A 23858-nucleotide genomic window follows, 5' to 3' on the forward strand; every position below is an offset into this window, starting at 1 on the left:
CTTAAGTTCTGTAACAGTGAATGGTTCTATGGCAGTCCAAACTACAACGATTGTCTGTATATTTGGAAAAAATTACTAATTTCTCACAGACTTAACAGAAACTGGGTGTTTTTGGCTGGGAGTTTCATTGTGACTGGTGATAATGAAGCTAAGGATACTGAAGGTAAACTTACTGATCTTTACATTTAGTATTTTTTTTTTAGGCTGACACACTGTTTAAAAAAAAAAATCCCTGAGCAGACAGCTTGGAAACATTTCTCTGTTGGTAATAGAATACAGTTGTCTTGGAACAAAGATTTTCTTAGCACTTACTAGCCAAGCTCTATTTAAGCAAACTTTGGTATGAAGATATCAAAATAGCAACCCTAAAACATGATTCCACAGGATACACATGGAAAGGCACTAAGTGGAGCCTAACCAACTTTTGGGCTTGAATAAGCAGTCAGTGATTATTTATTGTCCCTTTTTCTATAAGCCTTATATTCAGAATAAAATGTGAAAGAAATACAGCAGCCACCTATTTAGTTTCAAATCAGTGTGAAAATCCCTCTGCAGCCTACAAAGAGAGAAGGGTGGTACAATAAGTATTTAGAATAGTGGGAAATGTCATGACTGGGAAGATAGATGCTGGCTATTATAAAGCTGCTTGTGGCTTCAGCATCTGCTTTTTCACATCTTCCAGTCAACAGCACTTCTGCCCATACTGCGTTGCATTATTTTTCACGTTGCTGGTAGACTTAGATTCTCATGAAACTGGTAGACTAACAGAATAAACTTTTGTTCTTGCTCCTGTATTCCTTTGCCCTGGCCAGTGACAGCTGCTCTTGGAGTTGTGTGCATTGAATGCGAGGATAAATCTTTGCTGTGATGCAAGGCAAGCCTTTACACATTAAGTGGGGACGCCCATTGCTACGCTGATCTTAGCTATAGAGCCTGAACCAAATGAATGTATGTAGAAGTAATGCTTAAGTTCCAGTGCAGCGAACTCTTTGCTACTGTGCCAGTAATAGTTGTGTAAAATTATTTGCCTATCCACTTGCACCTCATTCTATTACAGCCTTAGCTGTAACTGCTTGGCCTAGCATGTGACTTTCCTACTACTTTAAAAGCAGCTCTGCGTAGAATTTAAGAGATAAAGCAATCATCAACTCTATTAATCATAACGCATTCACGTTTGTACTTATTCTCTCTCTCTGTTATTGTATACTGATGAATGATTGTGTTTTTTCAGGTATTACTGCAGTCACTGTCTTTTTGCCCTCCACTCCCTCCCATAATTTTGCTCCCTTGGTCTTCTATACAGGCATACAGTCTGTATTCTTTTTAGCTTTTTTTCAAAGTCTGACTAATTGCTAAAGATTTAAAAAGATTTTGATATCTTGTCATTGATTTCACTCATAATATTTGCAAGTTTCTCAGACAACTGCTGCCTAGAGAGCCAACCAGTGAAAGGTTGGCATGAAAGCTCTGAACCAAGGGCATTACCAGATGACACATCTTCAGAGCAGAAGCAAGACCTCTTGCCCAATACTTGCTAGATTTCTGTTGTTTTACTCTCTATGAACCACACTCATAAGTCTCTGGCTTTAATCTGAGTATCTGGTTAGTAATCATAGATTTAAGAAAAGACATCTTCCCTGAGGTACGGGAGCAGGTGTCTCAGATGATGATGCAGTTTACTGTGCTAATGGTGGATGACTCTGTAGCTGATGCACTTAATTTTCTGCGGTTTTAGTACCTGGCTCCCTCCATCTGTTTTGTTAGCTAGCTGCTAATAACTAAGGTTTATAGGTAGTCTGTAACTGATTTCAATTTTAAAAACCATAATTTCTCTTATCAAGTTTTCAGTTCATAGAATTAGGATGTTCCAGTAGTAACCAGACATTGATTGTGGATATATAAAATCTAATGGAAACAGAAAACATTTCTGATGACACTTCACATTTTTTAATTGGTTGAGGAACTAAAAAAGGGAGGAAGAAAACAAGAATTTAAAACCAGATCATCAGCTACAGCTTATGACAGTAAGACACAGCAGGCATTTCATAAGAGCAGATAAATCCTGATTAGACAGTCTCAGATGTTTCTGGGAGGAGCTATGGGTGCTATTGTGTAGTTGCCACATTACCCTAACTAGCAAATAGTTCACACCCCTTAAATGAAAGGAGTTATCTGAGAACTGTTTAAGTTTTAACTGTCTGAAATTAGTTAAATCTTTAATGCATCTCTTTGATATCTTTGTGTCAGAGAGAATTAGATGATGACTTTCTAACAGTGTGCATGTTTTAAGGAAAATAAAAATGATGGTGTACATGATAAAAATCTGTCCACTTCCTAATATAAATGATTTGGTTTTTAAAATATCCCATAAAGGAGTGATAAGTTTTCTTCATGATATTCCTTGAGTGATTTGGGGTTAAAATGAGAATGAAGACACCCTCTTACTATGGTCAATGGTTATGATCAATGTAGAATAATAAAAGAGAAGGGTTGTTTTTTTTAGTACAACTTCTGTTCTTTAGGCTTTCCATTGCTTTCAAAATGTAGTCAGTGCCTGAAGAAAACCAAGCACAATAGTGGCACTACAGTATGTAGTGCCTTTAGATTGTATTGATTTTTCTGCAGTGAGAGGTGCTTCTTTTTAAAATGAACCTTCAAAAGACAAGGCTGTGTTTTGCATCATTTTCCCATCAGTTTGCTGTTCTTGTCAATTCCTTTGAAACGTTGGATTTCTAAGGCTCTGCCTGATATTGGGAAATGTTATGTGCTGTTGCACTTCCTCTCTTCTCCCTTCCTACCCCTACTCCAGCTGAGTCTTTCTGAAGTTTTATCCAGGACAGTCATGGTTTGAAAACTGTTCATTGCAGGATGGTGGTCCATACTGAATGTGATTATGTAAATTACTCTGTTTCTGTCGTGTTTCAGAGCATCTGCTGTAAATGACAGGGATCAAGAGGACAGAAACCTGTCACCTACGTTTTTCTTTGGCATTTGCTTGTCAGAATAGCATCTGCTTTGTATGTAGTTAAAATGTAGTTAAAACTGAGGCTCTGGTTGTCCATTATAGTGTTGTTCAAGACCTCCTTCCATTGCCCTTTTATTGGCTTTCTGCAGCTTTGTAGGGAGTAGATTGTATAAAGCGTGCCCTGGAAAGCAGAGCCTGCTAAAAGGTTTAAGACAAACTTGTCTGAAGACAAAGAGGGCATTGAGGGGAATTCTAGAGAGGGATTGAAGGGTTTTTGCAGTGCAACAGAGCCTTGTCTGTGCAAGACTCAGCCTGCCGCTAAGTTCCAGCAGGCTGCTGAGAAGCAGGCCAAGAAAAGACTCTCCAAGACCCCGTTCCCTTCATCTGAAGTCTGCCATCTGGACAGAGGATGGCTAGAGGGTTCCTGGAACATATAGAAAGGAATCTTGAGGGCTGAAAATAATTGCCAGTGGAGACAGGAAGTGTCTGAGACATACAAAGGTTGGAGGAGGGGAGCTGCTGCATCGCTGCTCTGTGGGTCACAGTGGTAAGGATGAGAGGCAGATGAGGAAAGCTTCTGTGCTGTACTCAGAGGTGCTCAGACTTTCCTCCATGGCCTAAACCCGCTTCTCCATTTACTGCTTCACGAGTGTGAGAGCATTTCAGTTATTTACTACAAAGTTGAACTGAGCGTTTTGGGTTTCCTTTCCCATAGCAGGAAGGGGTGCTTAAATTTGTAGCTTCTGGCGTACCAGGAGTTTTAAGACTAAAAACTGTTTATAGAAAGGTAGCAATTTGTCTCAGGTATGATCTTGTTGTGGCCACGCTTTAGTTGCCACGAAGCTGTTACCGCAGCACAGCGCTCGGCGTGGTCTGTTGCAGTCAAGTCTGGTGATGTTATGAGCAGACTGCGCTGCCTTCAGTAACTGAATTCATGTCATACAGCCAATGAGTAGGGGTATTTTATTCCTTTTGTGTTCTTTAATAACTGTGATAAGTACTGGAAAGCAACACTCTTCCTTTCTGCGCTATGAACATGTACTCCTCTCAGAGGAAATGTTAGCTAATCACTTCACCTATCTTTTGTTCCTATAAGACCCTCTTATACTTCAAGAGAAATCTTGCAGTGAATTTTTTGCATCACCTGTTGTGCAGTTTTTAGGATAGTGATCCAGATGGTGTTAAATGGTTTTGTGGGCTGATCTGAAGTATTACATCTGTATGAGGTAAGTTTTTATTAAAGTATTTCAAAGAAAGCTATTGTGAAACAACGCCTATCCTACTAAGGGGCTTTTTCAATGTATGCAGTAAACAATTGTACACAGGATTTCTGGACCATTCATTGTCTACTAAGGAATAGAGGTAACTGACTTTTAGAAGACCAAGATAGTGATTCCTGAGAAAGCTAGACTTTTAAAAAGCAGTTGAGGATTCTGAAGAGCATTCTTAAATGTATATCCCACATGAAGGTGGTGGTACATCTCTTATTCCTGATCTTGTAAGTGGGATGTGCACTAAGTAGCAGCATACACTGGCTTAGCTCAGCAGTAACAAAGCTTTTGGTTGAAGATTTCCAGAGCAATTATTAGTTCACGTGATGGTACACTTCTCAGTGAGATCACTGTGGGTTGTTCATGGTTTGATGGAAACTGAATGAGGGCATGATATGTAAGAACATAAGGCGCATGGAATGAGGATTGTTTCAGTAAAATGAGAGAGATTTTCAGATTCCTCACTATAATTGTTAGTCTATGGTCTGTTAACCTAATGCTTTAATGCAGTTTCCTGGCAGCTAAGAGACCTAGGTACCTACTGATAGAAATCTCTGTCTAGAGATTCTAATTTACGTGTTGCTCAGTAACTCTAAGCTGTAGAATCCTATAAACACTATGAATGTCTAGAAGTTGAAAAAGTACATCTGTCCACAGCAATATCTTTATTGCAGGAAAGTTTGTCTTGCTTTCCTTTCCCTCTAAGTGACTTGATACATCATCACTTGCTGTATATCAGTAAGGACTGTAATTACTTCAAAGATGTTGCATACAGTTAACATTTGAATTTGTAGTTGGGGGAAGAGAGGTGCAGGTTATTTGTGCTCTTTAAATGATTGTGAACATAGCTGTGTAATATTGCAACATGAAATACCAATTTACACATTTTTCTCAAGAGCAAGACGCATTTAAATAAACAATAACTAACATGTTCTCTGCCAGCTCATTATCTTACACAGTGTTTTAGGACTGAATAGCAGTAAGATGGATTTATAGATTAAAAAACACATAACATCTCCTTTAAAGTTACCTTCCAAACTTTTTCCTGAACTTCATTAATACTTTATGAGAGGAATAGCTTGCCGGAAAAGTAATTCCAAGCATTTCTTGGTATTTAAATAAGATCACCGATTCTTTGCTTAAACCCTTTGTTATTCCCATTGTGTTCCCATTTTTTTTTTTTCCCCCAATGTTATTGTAAATGCCAGGATTTTAGGTAGCTGTACATTCTGCAGCAGTAATCTTGTGGTGTGTAATTGGAGCAAAGCACAATATGACAGGGCAAATCTTTCTTTGGACTCAGGGAAAGAGCTTGGAAGTGGTTTTAGTATAGTTTTGAGTTAGGCTTGAAAAATATCCTTGTCTTCCCAGGGAGCTTGTTGAGTTTGTGGCAGTGGTTTTCACTTTCCTGTCATGAGGAAAAATTACAGAAGTTATTTTAAACTGAATCTCTTTGCACTTTCTATAGAGAGGAACAAAGCATAGTTTAAAGATGTAAGACTTAATTGTTTCTAATATGCTTAGCGCAGCAATTGCTTTTCCTCTTTAATTGTTTGCTGTTGCGCCTTCATGGAGTTCATCAAATCTGGAATTTTAAGATAGCTGCAGGTGAAGGACAGAATTTTGTATGAAGACTCAGGTAGAAATATACATGTGCTTTCCTTGCTGCGTGTTATTGCTTTGAGCTGACCCATTGCACAAACTGTGTCTTTGTCATGGCTTCCCTGTGATAAGCAGGATTGCTGCTCAGTGACTGCAGATAAGGGTAGCAATTCTATTTTGTGAGATTGTGCCAGATGTGTGCTCTGGGAGTGGAAGAAGAGTAAAACCAGCTCTTTTCATGTGTGTACTGGGGGAGGGGAACAGTGTTGCATGTATGCTTGGACTAATCTTGGCCAACAACATAGTCAAAAAATGATCATCTGTATCAATAAATGTCCTGCTCCTTAATATGTTTGTGAATATAAAATATTGCCATTTAGGAGAGGAGTGAGACAAGGATTCTTGTCCTGGATTTGTGGTGTTCTGTAGGTGTTTGCACAAGCATTTATTTGGCATTTGCAACTTCAGAAGTAGAGATAAGGCAACTTTACTCAAATTCTTTGGCATATGTTGTGTGTATAAGACGAATGAAATGCTGTCACCCTGTAACAAAACTTCTTGAGAGCTGTTAGGTCTGGTATAGGGTGAGAATTAGCTAGAGCTCTGTTAATGAGTGACATAGCTAAAGAGCCTCAATTTTTCACCACTTGAAGGAAGTATGGGAGGGTATGTTTTTAAAGGCTAAGAGCAAATGTACAGCAATACCCTTTCCAGCTTTCACTTTCCAGAGCAAAGTTTTATCTTCCATTAATAGAATCACAGAATGGCTTAAGTTGAAAGGGTCTTATAGACTAGCCAGTTCCAACCCACTGCTATGGGCAGGGTTGTCACATAGTTGATTAGACTGCTCAGAGTCCCATCCAACTTGGCCTTGAGCACCTCCAGGGATGGGGCATCCACAGCTTCTCTGGGCAGTCTGTGCTGGTGCCTCACCTCTTTCTCAGTAAAAAAATTTCTTTCTAACATCTAACCTAAAACTCCTACTTTTAGTTTAAAACTCTTCCCCTTTGTCCTAATGCTATCAAACAGGTGAAAAATCAGTCTCCATCTCCCTTTGAATATCAGAAGGACACAATGAGGTCTCCTGCCCACCTCCCTCAACTTTTCTTCATAAGGGAGGTGCTCCAGCCCTCCAAGCATCCTCGTTGCCCCCCTCGGGACCCACTCCAACAGCTCTACATGCTTTTTGTGCTTGGCCCCCTGGCCTGGATGCAGTACTGCAGGTAGAGCCTCATGAGGGCAGAAGAGAGGAGGACAGTTACCTCACACTGCTGGCCAAGCCTTGTTTGATGCAGCCTAGGATACAGTTGGCTGCAAACACATACTGTTGGCTCACTTTAAGTTTTTCATCTGCGCTCAATGAGTTCTTCTCACAGTCTGTATACTCACCTGGGATTGCCCTGACCCAAGCGCAACACCTTGCACTTGGCCTCGTTGAACCTCATGCAGTTCACTTAGGTACACTTTTCAAGACTATCCAGGTCTCTTTGAATAGCATCCCTTCCTTCACTTGAAAACAAACAAAACAACCCAAGACCAAAAAGAAAGAAAAATACCCTCAATATATTATTAAAAAAAAAAGTACCTCCCCAAACAAACCTTCAACCCTCCCAAAACAACCCCTCTAGCAAACCACCAAAACAAACAACACCCAAACCCTCCCCAGAAGAATGCCAACCCCCCTCAAAACCACAACTCCCCCAAAAACAGACCCCCCCAAAACAAAAAATGGGAGACCTTCCACCTATTGCTAAAAAAGCTCCTAATTCCCTCGAGAAATGAAAAGACAAAAAATTCAACTGCCTCAAAAACTCACCATCCTTCCCCTGAAAACCCCAAATATATAGGAACAAGTAAAAGATAACTGCTTCCCCCTCTTCCCTCCCCCCCCCAAGGAAAGACCACCTCCCCAGATAAATAAAAAAGTACAAAAAAGCCTCTAAAAACAAAAAAAAGAAAACCCTAGAAAGGTCTTAAAAATACTCTCCCAACTCCCCCAACAAATGGCACCCAAAATAAAACACCCCAAGAACACTGCACCCCCTAAAAACAGACAAAAAACACATAACAAACATCCTTCCTCCCCAAGAAAACCAAACCCACCCACCTTCCCATTCCCCTAACAAACAAAATAACCAACAGAAAATGTCCCACCAACCAACCCAAAAGAGTTGTGTGCCCAGCACGGGAGGCATGTGGGGATTGTTTGTAAGCTTTTTGTTTTGTTTTAGTGTTGTTCTTTTGGAATGGTTTATGGTTTTTTTTTAATTTATTTTTTAGGGAAGAGGATTTGTTTTTTCTTTTTTGAGAGAGACATTTTTAGCAAAGTTTCTGAGGTTTCAGGTTGTTGGGGGTTTTTTTTGGATATTCAATATTGGGACTATTTATAAGGTTGCTTTTGTCTCTGGCAGGACAGTTCTTGGGTAGATGTTTCTCGGCGTTTTTCTTTCTTTTCTCATCCTTGTTTTTGGGGGGATGTTTTGTTTTTTCTGGGCAACATTTCTTCTCGTTAAACATCTGGCATTAAGTGTGAGCTGGAAAAGGGCACAGTGGGAAGATGTCCCGTGCGGAACTACTCAAGCTTCTATCCAGTTAAACTCTTACTCAGCAACATACTGTGCTCTGTGGCCTCAAGCAGTTCAATCCATTTTTATCCATTTCACTGTCTAAAATTGGAGAATATTCCACGTTGCAGAGATGTAAATGGCATAGTTAATGATGAGATAATTGACCTTTTGCAAGTAATTTGCTAATTAGTGTAGTTTTTGCTTGCATCCTGTTTACAGCGCAATAGGCAAGACTGCTTATTACTGTAGCTGAATAACTTTAAGAGAAGTTATGTGAATTAAAAATCCAAGCCAAACAAATAATAATAATAGTAGAAAGCACTTATTAAGTGTTAGATATCTCAAAATAGCATGTAAGGATTTTTCTTCTCTTACTTCTACTCACTTTGCTGGCCAGGCTTTCTATTGCCTTTTTTTTTTTTTTACCATCTTGGGAAATTCAGTTTAGAGTAAGTAAATTTACTGATTAGCTTTGGAATTAATTCTTTTTCTGCTAAATTAGAAATACAAACTACTAACTGTGTTCTTGTGACCCTGCATGCTATATAAATCTGAGTTTTAGGTTAAATCCCCAGGGTGCAAGTTATAAAAGCCTATGATAAGGCTGGAACTGCTTGTGCTGGTAGTGATTCTCATCTTAAAAGCAAGATCCCAGCCTCTGTGATTTTCAGTTCTGTTTCACCCAGGTCACACTAAAGCAGTATCTTTTAAAGGCATATCAGATCTGCTTTCTAGGCTGGACGCTTTTGGGTCATAAGGTGCACATGGGGCTGGGACGTGTTACGTAAGTGAGGAGTGAGAAATTGCTGTGGATTATAGGTTTCCCCATCCCGTGAACTAGACTGGCTACTTTTCAGTGGCAGTCTATAAAACCAGAAATGTGACCAGACAGCAATTTCACAAAGCTTGGCTAAATTTTAGTGGTAACAGTACAATTTTTATTTTCTGACTTGAGAATGGTAAGATAGAAAGTAAGAATCTAGTGATGGATCTATGATTTTGCTTTGAGAGTTTTGCTCAGTAAAATCTTTAAGGAAAGTATATGCTTGTGCACAGATGAGGGAGAGAAGGGCAGTTATTCAGAACTGAAATATAGCTTCTGTCATTTAAGAGGTATGAGGCCTAAGCAGCAAGGTTTTGGTTGTGAGCTGAGGTCTTCTGAGTTATGTTTTTCTTTCATTTGGTGCTTGGCTTTACCTGAATCACTTCAGCTAGTAAAACCCAGGACTTTGTGTCCTTTCAGTTTCTGGCTGTCAGTGCGTTTCCCGAAGTGTAGCTATTGGTGGTTTACACTTCGGGAAGCTGTGGTACCAAAGCCAAAGACCCCCTTTCACTGAAATTTGGGGTGAGATGACCTACCCTTGAAATTTGACTTTGTCTTGAAGATGAGACAGCTCATGGTTAGACATGTTTTAATTGAGTAGATGCAACTGATTCTTCATTCTGAGTCCTAACGCACATGTTGGAGAGTGCAGCATTTAGAACTCCAGGTCATCTGAAGGTGCAGCTCCAGAGTTCTGGTCTTACTGGAGATGTGCTTCACATTTGCTACTGTGCCCTAACTAATACAGTGAAAATGTACAGTACAGATGGTACTGTGTGCATTGTGTCCTTGGTAATGGAGAAAGACAGAAACAGGAATGAGATCTTGATTCCATTTCCAAACCATTTAATTTGCTCTATATAGCCTTTTTCTCCTGGATTTTTCCAATCTGATGTCTGTAACAATCAGTGATGGGACTTGAGTAATAGATTCAACCTTTTTTTCTTTTTCTTTTTCTTTTTTTTCCCTGAAGAGCTATGTGTATTTCTGAAGTGCTGTATAGATGCTAGATAATGTTCAGGTAACTTTGACTCCCAAGGTACAGGTTCTGACTTGGGTGGAGTCATCTTTCAATAATGGATGAGTGGCGAGGGTTATGCAAATGTCTGCAAGGACTTTTATGGAACACTGAAGATTTCATGAAAATATGAATGATATCAACTCAAGTCTGGTTTGGTCAGAGCTTTGTTAGAATTGCCTAAAAACCTAATGTTTGAATGATTTACGTTGCTGTCTTCCATTGATACACCAAGTATTTTTCACTATGCATTCAGAGTAGCTGTTTCAGTATGTGCATTAATTTAGAAATACAGAATAATCAGTAGAAATAAGATTGGTTTTGTTTGTTTTGAGATAGCCTGTTAATTCTCTTCATTCTAGAAGTATATCATATAAAGTATGTCTGATAAAGAACACTAATAATGCAGACAGGATGTTGTTTTTATGAGATTTTTATGATCAGAATTCCAAAAGTGTCCCATTTTCCATTTCTATTTTAATATGATAGCAACTGATAGACTAGTTTAGAGCCTCTGGTTGTAGTTGTCTCCTATAATATGTGTTTGGCTTTACAGATTTTTGTTGTCAATCTTTGGTGGCCCATGCCCTCCCCCCCACTACTCACAAACCCCTTTCCTTCTTTATGGGAAGAATACATAATCATAATCAAACCTTTTGGACCAGATATATTCAATGATTTCAAAAGTGTTCATTGCTTGGATCTGTGCTTGAGAACCTTTTTTTCCCCACTGAGGAAGACACGAATTGTGTTCGAGTCGTAAAGTAACACTTTTGGTACTTTCAGGTTTAAATGAGTTCATTGGGAGTTTGTGCTTAAGAACAAAGGAGAGCTGGACTGTTGGATTTGCTTGACTAATAGCTGAGACTGAAGCTTCAGTGGTGACAATGTGATTAATATCCAGCTGGTGCTAGTAGAAGTACCTTCCTTGCAGGGTGCTTTACTTATTACAGATAAAACGTATAGCAGTATGGCTATTGTCTTTGGTACTTGGTAGAGCTCAAATGCTAAAACTTGGATGTCAGGGGGAAATTCTTTACAGAGAGAATGGTGAGGTACTGGAACAGGCTGCCCAGAGAGGTTGTGGATGCCCCGTCCCTGGAGGTGTTCAAGGCCAGACTGATGGGGCCCTGGGCAGCCTGGTCTGGTATTAAATGGGGAGGTTGGTGGCCCTGCATGTGGCAGGGGGGTTGGAGATTCATCATCTTGATGAATCCAACCCTGTGATTCTGTGTGGAATCTTTGTTTGTGCACCTAACTGAATGCTGTGTACCATTTTGTTGTAGTTTCACAATGTATGTGATACAGAATTGAAGAGAGTGTTTCCCATCCCACGTAAGCGTTTTTGCCAGTTATTTCTGTTATGTCTGAGCTAGAAACTGCAAAAAAGCAACTTGGTTGCTGCATATTTCTCACACTTTTAAGGTCTAAATGTTAAAATTACATAAACAATGTTCTTCAAAATCTCTCTTCACTTGGTAACGTTTGGCAATAAAAACCTGTCTGTATAGCCTGTACTTGGGAATTCTGTGAATTTTCTTCCTTGCATTGTTAAAGGACTGCTCTAGCATACCACTGGTCCTCAAAGCAGCAAGAATAGTAATACAAGAGGTGAATGAATCCTTGAGGATACTGGGGAAGGATGTGCGAGAACAAGCTCATAATCAAATGTAAAATGAGATTCTGAGAGTAAGGGGCTTGATGCTTTGAATATTTCATTTTTCAGTGCCTGAGCATATAGTTGTGCATTCTGTCTAAACAGTGTCCTTATTTGATTGTATTCCTGATAACTCTTATTTTTGTTTGTTCTTTAAAGAATTTTCCATCCTTTGTAAAGGGATCTCTATATTAAAAATAACAGCTTTCTGCATTAGCATATGTCTCATTATTAAGAAAAGCAGTCTAGTTTTGGACTTTTTTTAGTAGAAAAGTTGCTTGCAAATTTTAGCAGCTTAATGAGGTACTGCCTAGCTAAAACAAAACAAAATATTCAGCCAGAAGAGGTAAGATATGCAGTAAAATAACTTTGTACCTTTTCTTTCTGCTTGTTTTACAGGCTTCAGGGATTCACGTGTCTGATCTGGTGCAGTTAATTTTAGCTTAAGTCTCTTCCTCAGAAATTTCTCTCTTGTTCTCCTTTTGTGGTACTTGCAGACTTCTCCTGGGTTGTGTCAGTAGCTAAATTCTGCAGCAGAGATTTTTATACCGACTGGGACTTGTTGGGTGGGGCATTTTGGTGAGTTGTTTCCTGTTCTTGGACTGAATGGGCAGTGCCTGCTCTAAATTACCTGCTTGCTGCTTTTGCCAAGAACATCAATCTTGGCCTACTGTTTATTTTGCTTCATGAGCCTTCCTTTGAGACGGGCAGCGTTCTGGGCCCCGATCTGAATGGGGGTCTTCATGCTTTACGGCTGCCTGCCACAGTCATATAAATAGCTGTTGTCCACGTGGCTGGTCTTCATGCCCATCTGCACAATGCGGGGCAACTTTCACCTCTCACTCAGAAATCTACTTTGCCACAGTATTTTACATTAACGCTCTGTAAGGAGCTCTCTTTAATGCAGAAACGTCTTAAAATTTATCTAGCTGCTTCAACTTTTCAAATTAGATGTTATTTAAAAGAAGTTTAAAAACAACATGATTAAGCACTGTGCATGCCTGATACCAAATGTGCATTACATGGATTCTTTTGGGCAGCTCTTGCAAAGGGAGATCTGTCCGTGTTCACTCGCTCCAAACCTGCCTTCAGGAAGCTGCCCCAAGTGGGGGATCAGAGCAGGCAGCGTGCCAAGGACTTGAGTTTCAGACAGTTTGGCACACACTGAAAGCTTGTTCTTTCCTGTGTTAAGCCGTGGGCAGATGTCCATTAAGAATGATGAGGCAAAATTTATATGAAAGCCTTGTAAAATGCCCTTTTTTAATGATCTTACTTGAGAAGTTTTGTGTGGGTGTGTATTTTTTTCTAAATTTACAAACCCTGGCTTTTGCCCTTGTCCGGTAGAGACTGCTCACCCACCCTTTTCCGTTTCCAGGCGGATTGCTGTTCTGTTATTTCAGTTCTGTAACTTTCTCCGGCACTGTCCTGTTTGGCTTATTATGAAGGGCTTGCAATAACCCTTTCAGTGCTGCTGTCATCTTCCCCTTAAATCAGGACTGGCTGTTGCATTTTAAAAAAAATATACTTGTATTATCACCTTTTAGAAGTAAATTGAAAACATCTCAAGTTATGGCTTTTTGTTTGTATACAGGGAATATAATGTGGCTTTTGTTTGTATGTTGAGCATTGTGCTAACCTCACACGGGATTTCTTCTTCAATGCTGAATCAAAACCCAAAAATGGGATTTCTTAACCGCTTTGGCAAAGAAGTACTTTAAGCTGAGGCAGCACTATCTGCATGTGCAAAATTAGTTAACAGAACTTGGGTAAAATGTTTATTTCCAACTCTGTCTCAGAGTCAGCTTTTCTTTTCTCTTAGCAAAGGTTGTTTCTTTCTTCATTGTCTAGTCAACATCAGTTTATATTTGCTTCTTTCTCTAACATTAGTATTTGAAGTAACCCTGAATTAGCTGAGCAGTCAAAATGAGCCTGTTTGGCTTGCTGTTTGTTGCCTCAATGATATATAAACTAATGGAGTGTTACAGGTATATAATCAGGCCAGAAATGTTGACTCAAACCTGTTTCTTCTAACAGTTGCACATTTCACTGATTATCTCAGAAATAAACCTGGCCAGTCCTTAGGTGCAAATTATGATGCAAGACAACTAAACATAAGGTTGGCAGGTCTTTTCCACAAGAGATGGGGTAAGTTATTCTCTTCAGCAGTGGGCTGTGTTCCCAATCCAAATACGGTTTTTCAGAAACGGTGAATGGAATGGGTCAAGGGTGCATGTACAAAGTAACTGTCCATGCTGTAGAAGTACATCTAACACCTGTGGAAAAAGTCATTCCTCTGGAAAATAGGGTACATATGGGCATACTGTCTTCTCTCTTTCCTGACCAGATGTGGAGAACTGAGGTTACTAGTGAGTGTTTCTTTTTAGATGTAGAAAGATGTTTCATTCATATGCAAAACGTTCCCTGGATGAATAATTAAGCTCTGAGTGTACTGTAATCCTTTCCAAGTAGTAGAGGGCTAGCTATTCTCTTCTGTACCCAGCTTTTTATTTGACATGTACATTTCCTTACTAAATGGAGGGTGGTTTTTTTTTTTTTCTTATAGTAGTTGAAACAGAGATCTTTTAATGCTGTTTTCAAAGTAACAAGTGGCTGGGAGACGGCTGAACACAGTAAATCATCCATACTAATTTCTTCTACCTAAAGAACTGTATTTGAGCTAACTTTCAGAACAACTGGGCCAAATGGTCCTGTTGAAATTCCCCTCAGAAGCAGAGTAGTAATGGGATGAATGTTTAGCCTGGGAACAAATAACCCGTGATAAAGTTTATAGATGCTGCTCAGGGAGAGGAGTAAAGGAGAAGCGGGCTGTCAGAATGCTTTATTTGTTAGAAGGGACTTGATAGAGACATAAAGATATTTTCCCTCCTCCCATGTATTATCACCACAGTAATCATGATTCAGCTTGTGCGTGCTCTCTGGAATGTGTGCATACAAAGAGGAGAAAAGTATTTCGTTAAATGCAGCTAATTGAAAATACTGTAGGAAATGGTGTGTGTAGCATATTGCTTCACCTAGAGTTGCTGATTTCGGCAAGACTATTGTCCTTGTTTTCATGTTAACTTTAAAATAAGTATTTTTCATCTTTGTTTACAAAGCACGTTTCTCCAGAAAACCTCTCTGAAGCAGGAATTTGTTTCTGCTGCAATGTGTTGGCAAGTACACTTTTGCTGTGTTTCTGTGGTAAGTGCTTTTGTCTATGATAGCGTTTTGGGATCCCAGCATCAATGTGGCTGGCTCAGGCTCTGATTGGACAATTTATATTTAGTTGCTGGTTTCCTATAATAGTTTTCAGATGGGGATGTTAAAGAACACATACCCTTGTGCTGCTGTAATCCCTGAAAAAGCATGAGGGAGTGTAAAAGGAGAGGGGGGAAAAAAAAAAGCATTGATATGTTTGGGTAGAAACAGTTTGGGAAAAGCAGCTGCTGCTTACAGCAGTGGAATGCTGAAATTTCATTTTAAGAAACGAGGTAGCCAGGAAAAACAAAATGCTCATAAAATCAGTGTCTCTGTCGTTTGTGTTTTGCATCCAGACAGGAGCTTAAAAAAAAAAAAAAAAAAAAGGAAAGCTGAAGAGAAATCATTCTTTAATTTAAAAAGTTGTGATCTGGCAGTTTACAATAGCACTCAACTGAGATCAAGTAATAGATAGTAGATAACACCTCATGGTAACTCCTGCTTTCTATAGTGCCTAGTGCACTTCCAATGCAAATCAGTGTGCATCCAGAAACCAATGCTATATATGCTTTACCTTTTGAGTGCTTGAGTTCACTTAAAACTGAAGACATACCAGGTTTGCTTTGAGTCTGGGTTTAAGATCACATATAAGGTTTTCCTTAGACTTTTTTTACTTCCAGGAAGAAAACTGACTTGAAGTTTTGGGTTGACTTTTAAGCTTGCTTGTAATTTAGAAAAGATTTTTACGTAAACTTTTTGATTTATTAATTATGATGGTATTATTTATCTGGGTTGTTAATGAAACTATCCCAGTTTTCTCGCTAAGCCTCTCAGAACATCTCTGCTTCATCCAGCACTGGCAGGGGGTACCTGCAAGCACCAGACTTTGAGCTCTTCAGCCACACTGAACCTTGGCTGCTGAGGGACAGCAGGACCTGGCCACACAACACAAAGGATCAGGTCCCAGTTCCAGCAGTACGTGGGCAGGATCTCTTCAAAGCTGCTGGCTGAGAGCAGAAGTAATTCTTTTTCATGATGTATAGTAAAAGCAGGGTGCTGCTGTCACTGTGGTATTGCATCTCTTTGCACTTCTGGACAGTATAATTTTGGGGGAAAAAGTAGAAAGCGTACTGTAGTCTGCTTGGCTTGAGCTCGTGTGGCTGCACAGCAGTTTTCATTCTTTAATGGCAGCAAATCATAGAAAGCCGGAGTTGGATGAGACCCATAAAGGTCACTAGTTAATCTCCAGCTCTGGAGCAAGATCATCTCAAGGGCCTACAATAATCAAGACTCTGTATCTGTTCCTGTGCTGAGAAAACAAACAAAATGTGCAATGCTAACCTGTTTTATTTCTTGCTTAATTCAAGTCCCTGTGTTATGCATAGAGCAGGAAGAACATCTTGTTTCCTTTCTCCTTATAACAGTTTTTCATTCTTGGGAGACATGTTGGTTTTCCTCTCTGTTTTCTCATCTTTGAGGTGGATAATCTTCATGTTGGTGCCCCTTGGACTCCATCTAATCCTGCATCTGCCTTCATCTAGGGGTGCGGAGGGTCAGATGTGATACTCCAGTTGAGGCCTGATAATTGCTTAGAACTATCTGACAGATACTATGTTATATCTGACAGAATTAACATACTTGTACAGCTTTCACTCATTCCCCTTTTAGCAGCAGTATGACACTATTGATTTCTTCAGCCTGTAATCCCTTGTAACCTTGTTTTCTTTCAGCCTTTGTGTTCTGATCAGTCTCTCTATTGGTATAGTTCAATACACTTGCTTCCTGCACCTGGAAATAAATCAGTTTGCCTTCTTTTTAGGCTGCCTTTAACTGTTAAATTTTCAAATGGGAAATCTGAAAGGACAATAGCAAAAACAGGACCAGGTTGAAAATGCAGTTAAACATAGCATTTTTAATTATTTGGACTGTTAAAATAGTTGGGTAGATGTTGATTTGCTCGCAGCAAATGGTCAGTGATTATATGCAGTACTTTTTGCTCTGTGTGGTAGATCCATCGCTCTGGTCCAGGTATTCAGGCTCACAGCTGTCAGGAAATGATGGGCTGAACAGGAAAGGATGCAGAGCAACCTGATGGCTGGCAGCACGAGCTGTGATCTGTGCAGGGCGGCCTGCATGGGACTGGACTGCCGGGTGTATTTTTCTCTGCAGTTTTGTTTGACTTCAGAGCTGCCCGGTTCTAACTTCCTGTGAGGAGAAGCCCTTAACTCCAAATGGTGCATCTTTTTCCACATGTGCAAATTCCAATTTGATACTACATTGGAGGAAAAAAAAAGTGAGGGTAGTGATGAATACCTGAGTGGTAACCATAGCAGGGCTCATGAGAAGGAGGGAATTTATCTGAAGCAGCTTTCAGACTGATTAGAAGAAAAGCAGCTCACCAGTAAAACGGTTTTATACAAGATTTATTCGTGCAAAAGCAGGGTGTGGCTATGGTACTTTGTACTTAAAAAAAAAAAAAAAAAAAAAGAGCCGTTCTCCGCGATTTTGTGCTGCTTTTTCTCAGTGGGATCGGAGATGCTGTGGGGGTGTGCTGGGGCTGCTTTACACCTCCAGCCTCTCGCTGGGCTGCGGGCAGCTTCCTCTGGCTTCCTGCTAATTGGCTTCACTGGCTGTTTCTCATTGTTCCTTGCTGATGACTCAGAGAACAGGAAAGAGATCTCCTGATTAGCAAAAAGCATAGCTACCAAACAGGTGCCTGCATTCTGCTCTAGCAAACGACGAACCTCCTCAGTCTGGATTTCTTCTTAAGATTCTTATCTGCGAGTATGAGGCTCAAGAGGAATGGTTCATACACACTGATCGGGTAAGAAAGAGCCTGCATCCTATTTCAGATCTTCATCATTAAAACTGCACAAATACAGAAGCCTTTTTTTTTCTTTTTTTTTCCTTCTAGCAATAGAATTTGTGAAATAACAACCAAGCATTCTGTTTCAAAAATAACAGAGAATCCCTGCATGTGAAATATGTAGCTTATTTAGCTTGTGTTCTTTAGTGTTTTATTAGATGTGCTGTTGAGGTGTCTGTTTGGTGGGGGAGGGCTGCAGCTGCCTGTGTGTGAAACATCTCATCTTGCAGAGGAAAGGAAGCTCCAGCTCAGTAGAGACACCAAAGCATTAGAAGCTGTGTGGTTCCTGAAGAGATGAGTGGTAATTATTTTAAGTGTTTGTCAGCAAGTAGCCCATGCTTTCGGTATAAACAAGGATGACACTCATTAAATGTAATGCTCCTGTGATAGGGAATACAGGTACGTTGATTTTTAGGCTAGTAGTTTTGAGTGCTTGAAATTACTCTAAGATAACAATATGAGCTTTGTTTCTTAAAACTTCTTTCTGATAGCTGTTAAATCAGTAACAGAGAATGTACCATTCTTGTAAAGAACATAAGTAGATATTTCTTGTGTAAATAAACTGTTTTGTAAGAACTGAAACCAAAGACTTTCAGGTGAAAACACTTTTTAAATATAATTGCACTTGATTTTACTTACGCAGATGCTTTGTATGTCTCGAGACGATGTAGGTTCCATTCTTCAGCACAGCGTACCAGAGCTGAAGAGAACTTGTACTTCCACGTCGCTGTGTTAACTGTTAGTGCCTGGCGGTGACTTGGCAAATGAAGAAAGTTGTTAGTCCTGGAGTGTCATTTTCCTCTGCTGCTTTAAACCACCTGTAATGAGTGAGCATGGTGATAAATGCTCCGTGGTGCAATTGGCTTAGTGCTTCATCCTCAAGAAGCCGCAGCGTATTTCAGAGCCCAGCATGGAGGTCAGCACACAAGTATCTGATGCCCTAAAACTCACAACCTGTTGCACTGTTGTTTGGCAGCTTCTGCAAAAGAGAGGGACTGGTGTGCAAGCTGATCAGATTGGAATTGTTTGCTAATGGTGGCCAGCTAGTCTTGATGATTTTGCCTGCACTAGCTTGCAGAAGGCCAGTTAGGTTGACAAAGCAACAGTTCTTTATATGCTTAAATTTGATTTTTTAAGAAAACAGAAGCAAATGTTAGTATCTAGACTACTGTTGGAAAAAAACCTAACATTTTCTATCTAACTATCCTTACCTTTTTTATAACTGTAGTAAGTTTCACTACCTGACTGCATGCAGACCTAATTAAAAGTTACTATTCTGCAGGATTTGGTTTAAGCTGTGAGATGAGCCTGTCTCTTCTCAGTAGGACTGAATTTGTAGTAGATAGAAGTTAAGCAATACATTAGTGTTGATGTTTTTTTTATTATTATTTTGTTTTGGCACAGGTTTTTGACCCTCAGAGATTATCTGAGTTTAGAGAATCAGTTAAGAAATGTTTCTGAAATGCAAAATTTAGTTGATAGTATTCATGCAAAAAGAGTTTCTTTAGGTTTTAGCTGCACCTGGGAAGCAATCTTTACTTGATTTGAGGTTTATTAAAAATGAATGCATGCATGGTATAAAACTAACTGGAATTAAATGTGCAGGATCACCCTGTGCATCTGTTTTGCACGTTGTTCTAACTTGCAGGATGCTGCATAATCATTTTAAGGAATTTCACTTGTTGTGGCCCAGTGCATACCTGGCATTATGTTTTATGGCAATCATATAAATGGAAGTGTTGTATTACAGCGAGTAAAAACCAGTAGCACATAAATGTTTGCATGAAAAAAGAAGCTTCAACGGTGAGTTTGTGGGATGCTTCAGTATTATCTGATTCTAACATGCTGATGTGCTCTGCTCTATTAAACAGCAGATGCTGAGGAATGAATTTCTCTAATTAAAGAAATTCCTTTTATGTTTATCTCTTGCCTAGGTAGTTTAATAGTGCAAGGCAGTGCAAAAAGAAGTTCAAATATGTTTTCCTGTTCAGCCTCAACTTTTGGCATGTCAGCAGAAAGGCTTGTTTTGATCTTTAGGGTTTTTGTTTGGGACAGCATGTTCCTCTTGCCAGGTGGAGCAGCACCCTGTCACACAGGTCACACCAGGCGACGGGAGCTCAGTGGTTTGGAATGCTGCAGGACAAATACAAGCTACTGCTGCAGCAGATAGCTGCACATGGCAGGAACGTGGTTGTAGTGGGATTACTGTTCACAGTATAGCACAGGAGGGCTGCTGGCTTCTGTTCCTGAAAGAAGGAAAAAAACAAGTATTTGGTATAGCCAAATGAGAGTAATTTGAAGTAATCAGCGTGGTCAAAGATGAATTTCCCATGCATACTGTGAATCAGACAAGGTAATTTTAAATTATATGTTTAATAATGTTAAATATCAAAAGTTGCGTGTTTTGTTCTACTCTGTCAAATGTGATCAGCTTTGAGTTTTTCCTAGTTGCTAGGAAATATGATGCTCGTATTTTGGATGAGGCAACCAAATGGATGTGATTGGAGAATCTCAGTCCCCAAGGAAAAGGGTTGTGTGAAAATTTGTGCATCTTTTGCAGTAAGAGTGTTCACTTCTCATAGTTATGCATTTAGAAATCTGGTAGAGAGGAAAGTTGGAGAGGGTCCAGAGGAGAGCCACAAAGATGATCAGAGGGCTGGAGCACCTTCCCTGTGAAGACAGGCTGAGGGAGCTGGGCTTGTTCAGCCTGGAGAAAAGAAGGCTGTGAGGAGACCTCCTTGCAGCATTCAAGAATTTAGAAGGGGATTATAAAAAGGAGGGTAATCAACTCTTTACAAGAGTAGACAGTGGTTAGACAAGAGGGGAATGATTTTAAGCTCAAGGAGGTTTAGATTGGATGTGAGGGGTAAGTTCTTCACAGAGAGAGTGGTGAAGTGCTGGCACAAGCTGCCCAGAGAGGTTGTGGATGCTCTGTCCCTGGAGGTGTTCAAGACGAGGTTGGATGGGGCCCTGGGCAGCCTGGTCTAGATCCAGGTGTAGAGTTGGTGGCCCTGCCTATAGCAGGAGGGTTGGAACTTGATGATCCCTGAGATCCCTTCCAACCCAGGCCATTCTATGAAGGTGTGAAATGCTGTGTTTGCAGCCAGCTTCAGTGCCAGCGCTGCTGAGAACTGCTTGCTTAAATTTCTGGGTAGGTTTGCATTCAGCTTGTAACATCAGGATCGGAGAAGTTACACAGCCTGGCATCTCCCTCCTCCTGCCCAGTGCTGTCTTGGCTCCTTCTGAAAATACTGAGTCTTGCTTCCAAAAAAAATCAGGATGGGAATGGAACCATGGAGATAATGCGTTTATCTCAGGACTGTGTCTTCTTGAAGGTGACTATTTATACAATCAGTGTCAGAAATAACTGGTGCCTTGAAACAAATTTGAATTGGACAGGGAAAAAATGCTTAGGAATATTGTACTCATTAATGGTGTTCAGCTGACTGGTAAAATATTGTTGGCCCCAAGATCTGTTTCCTCTGCTCCGAGCCACTGATGTAAACTAACGACTCTTGATTTTGAGCCAACTACTGAAATTGAAAAAGAATTTATTTTTCTTATATGCTCCCTTCTCATAATGACGCAAAACAAACCAGGGAGGAAAAAAAATCATCTTGTATTTCTTTTGCCCAAATATGTAGAAATAAGGACATAGAAAGTGTACTTCAGAAGACTTTTTTAATAAAGCATCATTGCAACTGTAGAAAAAACAGTATTAAAGGATGTGACAAGCAGTTTGTGAAAGACTGCTAAAATAGCTCATCTGACAAACAGAAGTAGAATGAAGACCCAAATATCTTATCTGAGGAGAAGCAGCTGTTTGAGTTGTTTTACAAGCCTCCCGAATTACCACTGTTTCTACACTCAAAGGGAATATTTAAGGGTAGTGATACAGACTTATCCTTGGAAAGCGCAGCAAACACTTTGTCAGCGTAAGTCCAAAAATGTGGATTAACCACTTCAGTTTTTGTTGAATCGGGAATTCATTTTCGGTGAGTCGTCTTTAGAATGTTACATGATGTCAAAGCTGAGCTGAGATATCATGCCAGCACCGCTGCCTTGAGGGGATCCTGCTGTGTTCTCGATCAGCCACGACTCATGCTCCAGTCACTGCAGAGTTTGCTCTTCTACTTGCTGAAGTCAGGAGCAATTCTCCTTGCATTGCAATAGCAAGTCAATGGCATACATCATCATCACCTTCAGGAATGGGGCTGCTTTCACAAGTATTGTGGGTATTGCTTTTGTAAGTTGTTCTCTACTCCTCTGGCTGTTCTGGTAGCGTTTGTCCCAAAATGTAAGATTTATCACCTCATGTTTTTCTTGGGATTTTTTTTCTTTGCATGTACAGGCAGGCAAAAGTAGTCAAAGAACATTTATTTTCATTAATGTATGCATAAAGATTGAAACTTTAGGCCTTATATGGTGAAAGTGTTATAGGCTCAATGTTTCTAAATAGAAGATTTCATTAGAACTTGCGTTGTGAGTCATTGTTGTTATATTAATAGAGCTGTTCCCAAATATGGATTTGGAACTGAGCCTTCTTTATGGTGAATGCTGCAGATGACCAAGGAAACTATACCTTGAAATAAGATGCAGAGCAGTCTTAAGGTAACCTCTTGATCAACCAGTTGTCTGGATTGGTGAAGCATATGTAGTATAGACAGGTATTGTAATGTAGTTCTGAAGTGGAAATACTTCATGTTAGATACTATAGCAAGAAAAATTGTTGGTTTTATGTGGAAAAAGCGTTTAAGGAGGAAGAATCTCAAGCTACAGTATAGCAAGATACTCATTTTAATAATCATAGAATCAGAATGGTTTCGGTTGGAAGGGGACCCTTAAGACCGCTCTCAAACTAAAGAATTTCTTCCTAATATCTAGTCTAAAGCTACCCCCTTCCAATTTAAAACTGTTTCCCCTTGACCATGTTGCTACATGCTCTATAAAAAGTCCCTCCCCAGCTTTCCTGTAGACCCTCTTCAAATACTGGGAGGCCACTACAAGGTACCCCCAGAGCCTTCTCTTCTCCAGGCTGAAGAACCCCAGCTCTCTCAGCCTGTCCCCGTAGGGGAGGTACTCCATCCTCTGACCATCCTCATGGCCCTCCTCTGGACCTGCTCCAACAGCTCCATGTCCTTCTTCTGTTGGGGGCTCCAGAACTGGATGCAGTACTTCAGGTGGGGTCTCACAAGAGTAGAGTAGAGGAGCAGAATCATCTTCCTTGAGGTGAACTGTCCTCATCAATTAGTTTCCTGCTGGTTGAAATACTTAGATTTATTAATCTGTAGACATGTCTATTCATTCCCATAGATTATCTGTGTGTAGCTAACTAACACTTCTAAAACAAACAAAAATTTAGTTCAGAGTACACAACGTGCTCTCCCAGCTCTCATGTATATTTTCCAACTTCTTTTTCCTGGTAGCGCATATACTAATTGGAAATGCCTCACCTTTTGATATAAAACAATGTTGTGGCACAAATTCAAGGAAGCTGTCATCCTTGTTTTTATACAGAATCTCAAGTTGTGATAAATGCTCATGTTAGAATTTGAGCATTACAAAGAGGTTGTGACACTAATAACCTTGGGCTAGTACAGGATCAACAAAATACATAATTGACACTTAACCTTTAAAAAAGAAAAAATTGGCACCTTCCATGTTTTTCTGACATCTCTTAGTGAAAGTAAACAGACTTGTAGAATCATAGAATCTTTTATTTGAAAGGGACCCTTAAAGGCTGTCTGGTCCAATTCCTCTGCAGTGAGCAGGGATACCTACAGTAGATCAGGTGCTCAGAGCCCTGTCCTGCCTGATCCTGGATGTCTCTCCAGATATGTGGCTTTCACCACCTCTCTGGGCAACCAGTGCCAGTGCTTCATCACCCTTAT

At 40.0% G+C, this 23858-nt stretch overlaps 1 protein-coding gene across 3 annotated transcripts in view; it reads left to right on the top strand.

The window, feature by feature from the left end:
- Window positions 1-23858, top strand: part of MOB2 (MOB kinase activator 2) — a 91283-nt gene that overhangs the window by 19900 nt on the left and 47525 nt on the right. Inside the window, exon 1 of one of the 3 annotated variants that reach the window (XM_010711124.3) lies at window positions 17834-17925. The exons of 1 other annotated variant lie outside the window; for it this stretch is intronic. In XM_010711124.3, the coding sequence (XP_010709426.1) occupies window positions 17888-17925 (38 nt within the window). In that variant the 5' untranslated portion in view covers window positions 17834-17887. Of the gene's footprint in view, window positions 1-17833; window positions 17926-20282; window positions 20321-23858 lie in introns of those variants that run through there. One more of the 3 variants, XM_019615412.2, reaches the window with a different exon arrangement.

This window comes from Meleagris gallopavo, chromosome 5 (assembly GCF_000146605.3).
Source record: "Meleagris gallopavo isolate NT-WF06-2002-E0010 breed Aviagen turkey brand Nicholas breeding stock chromosome 5, Turkey_5.1, whole genome shotgun sequence".
NCBI lineage: Eukaryota > Metazoa > Chordata > Aves > Galliformes > Phasianidae > Meleagris > Meleagris gallopavo.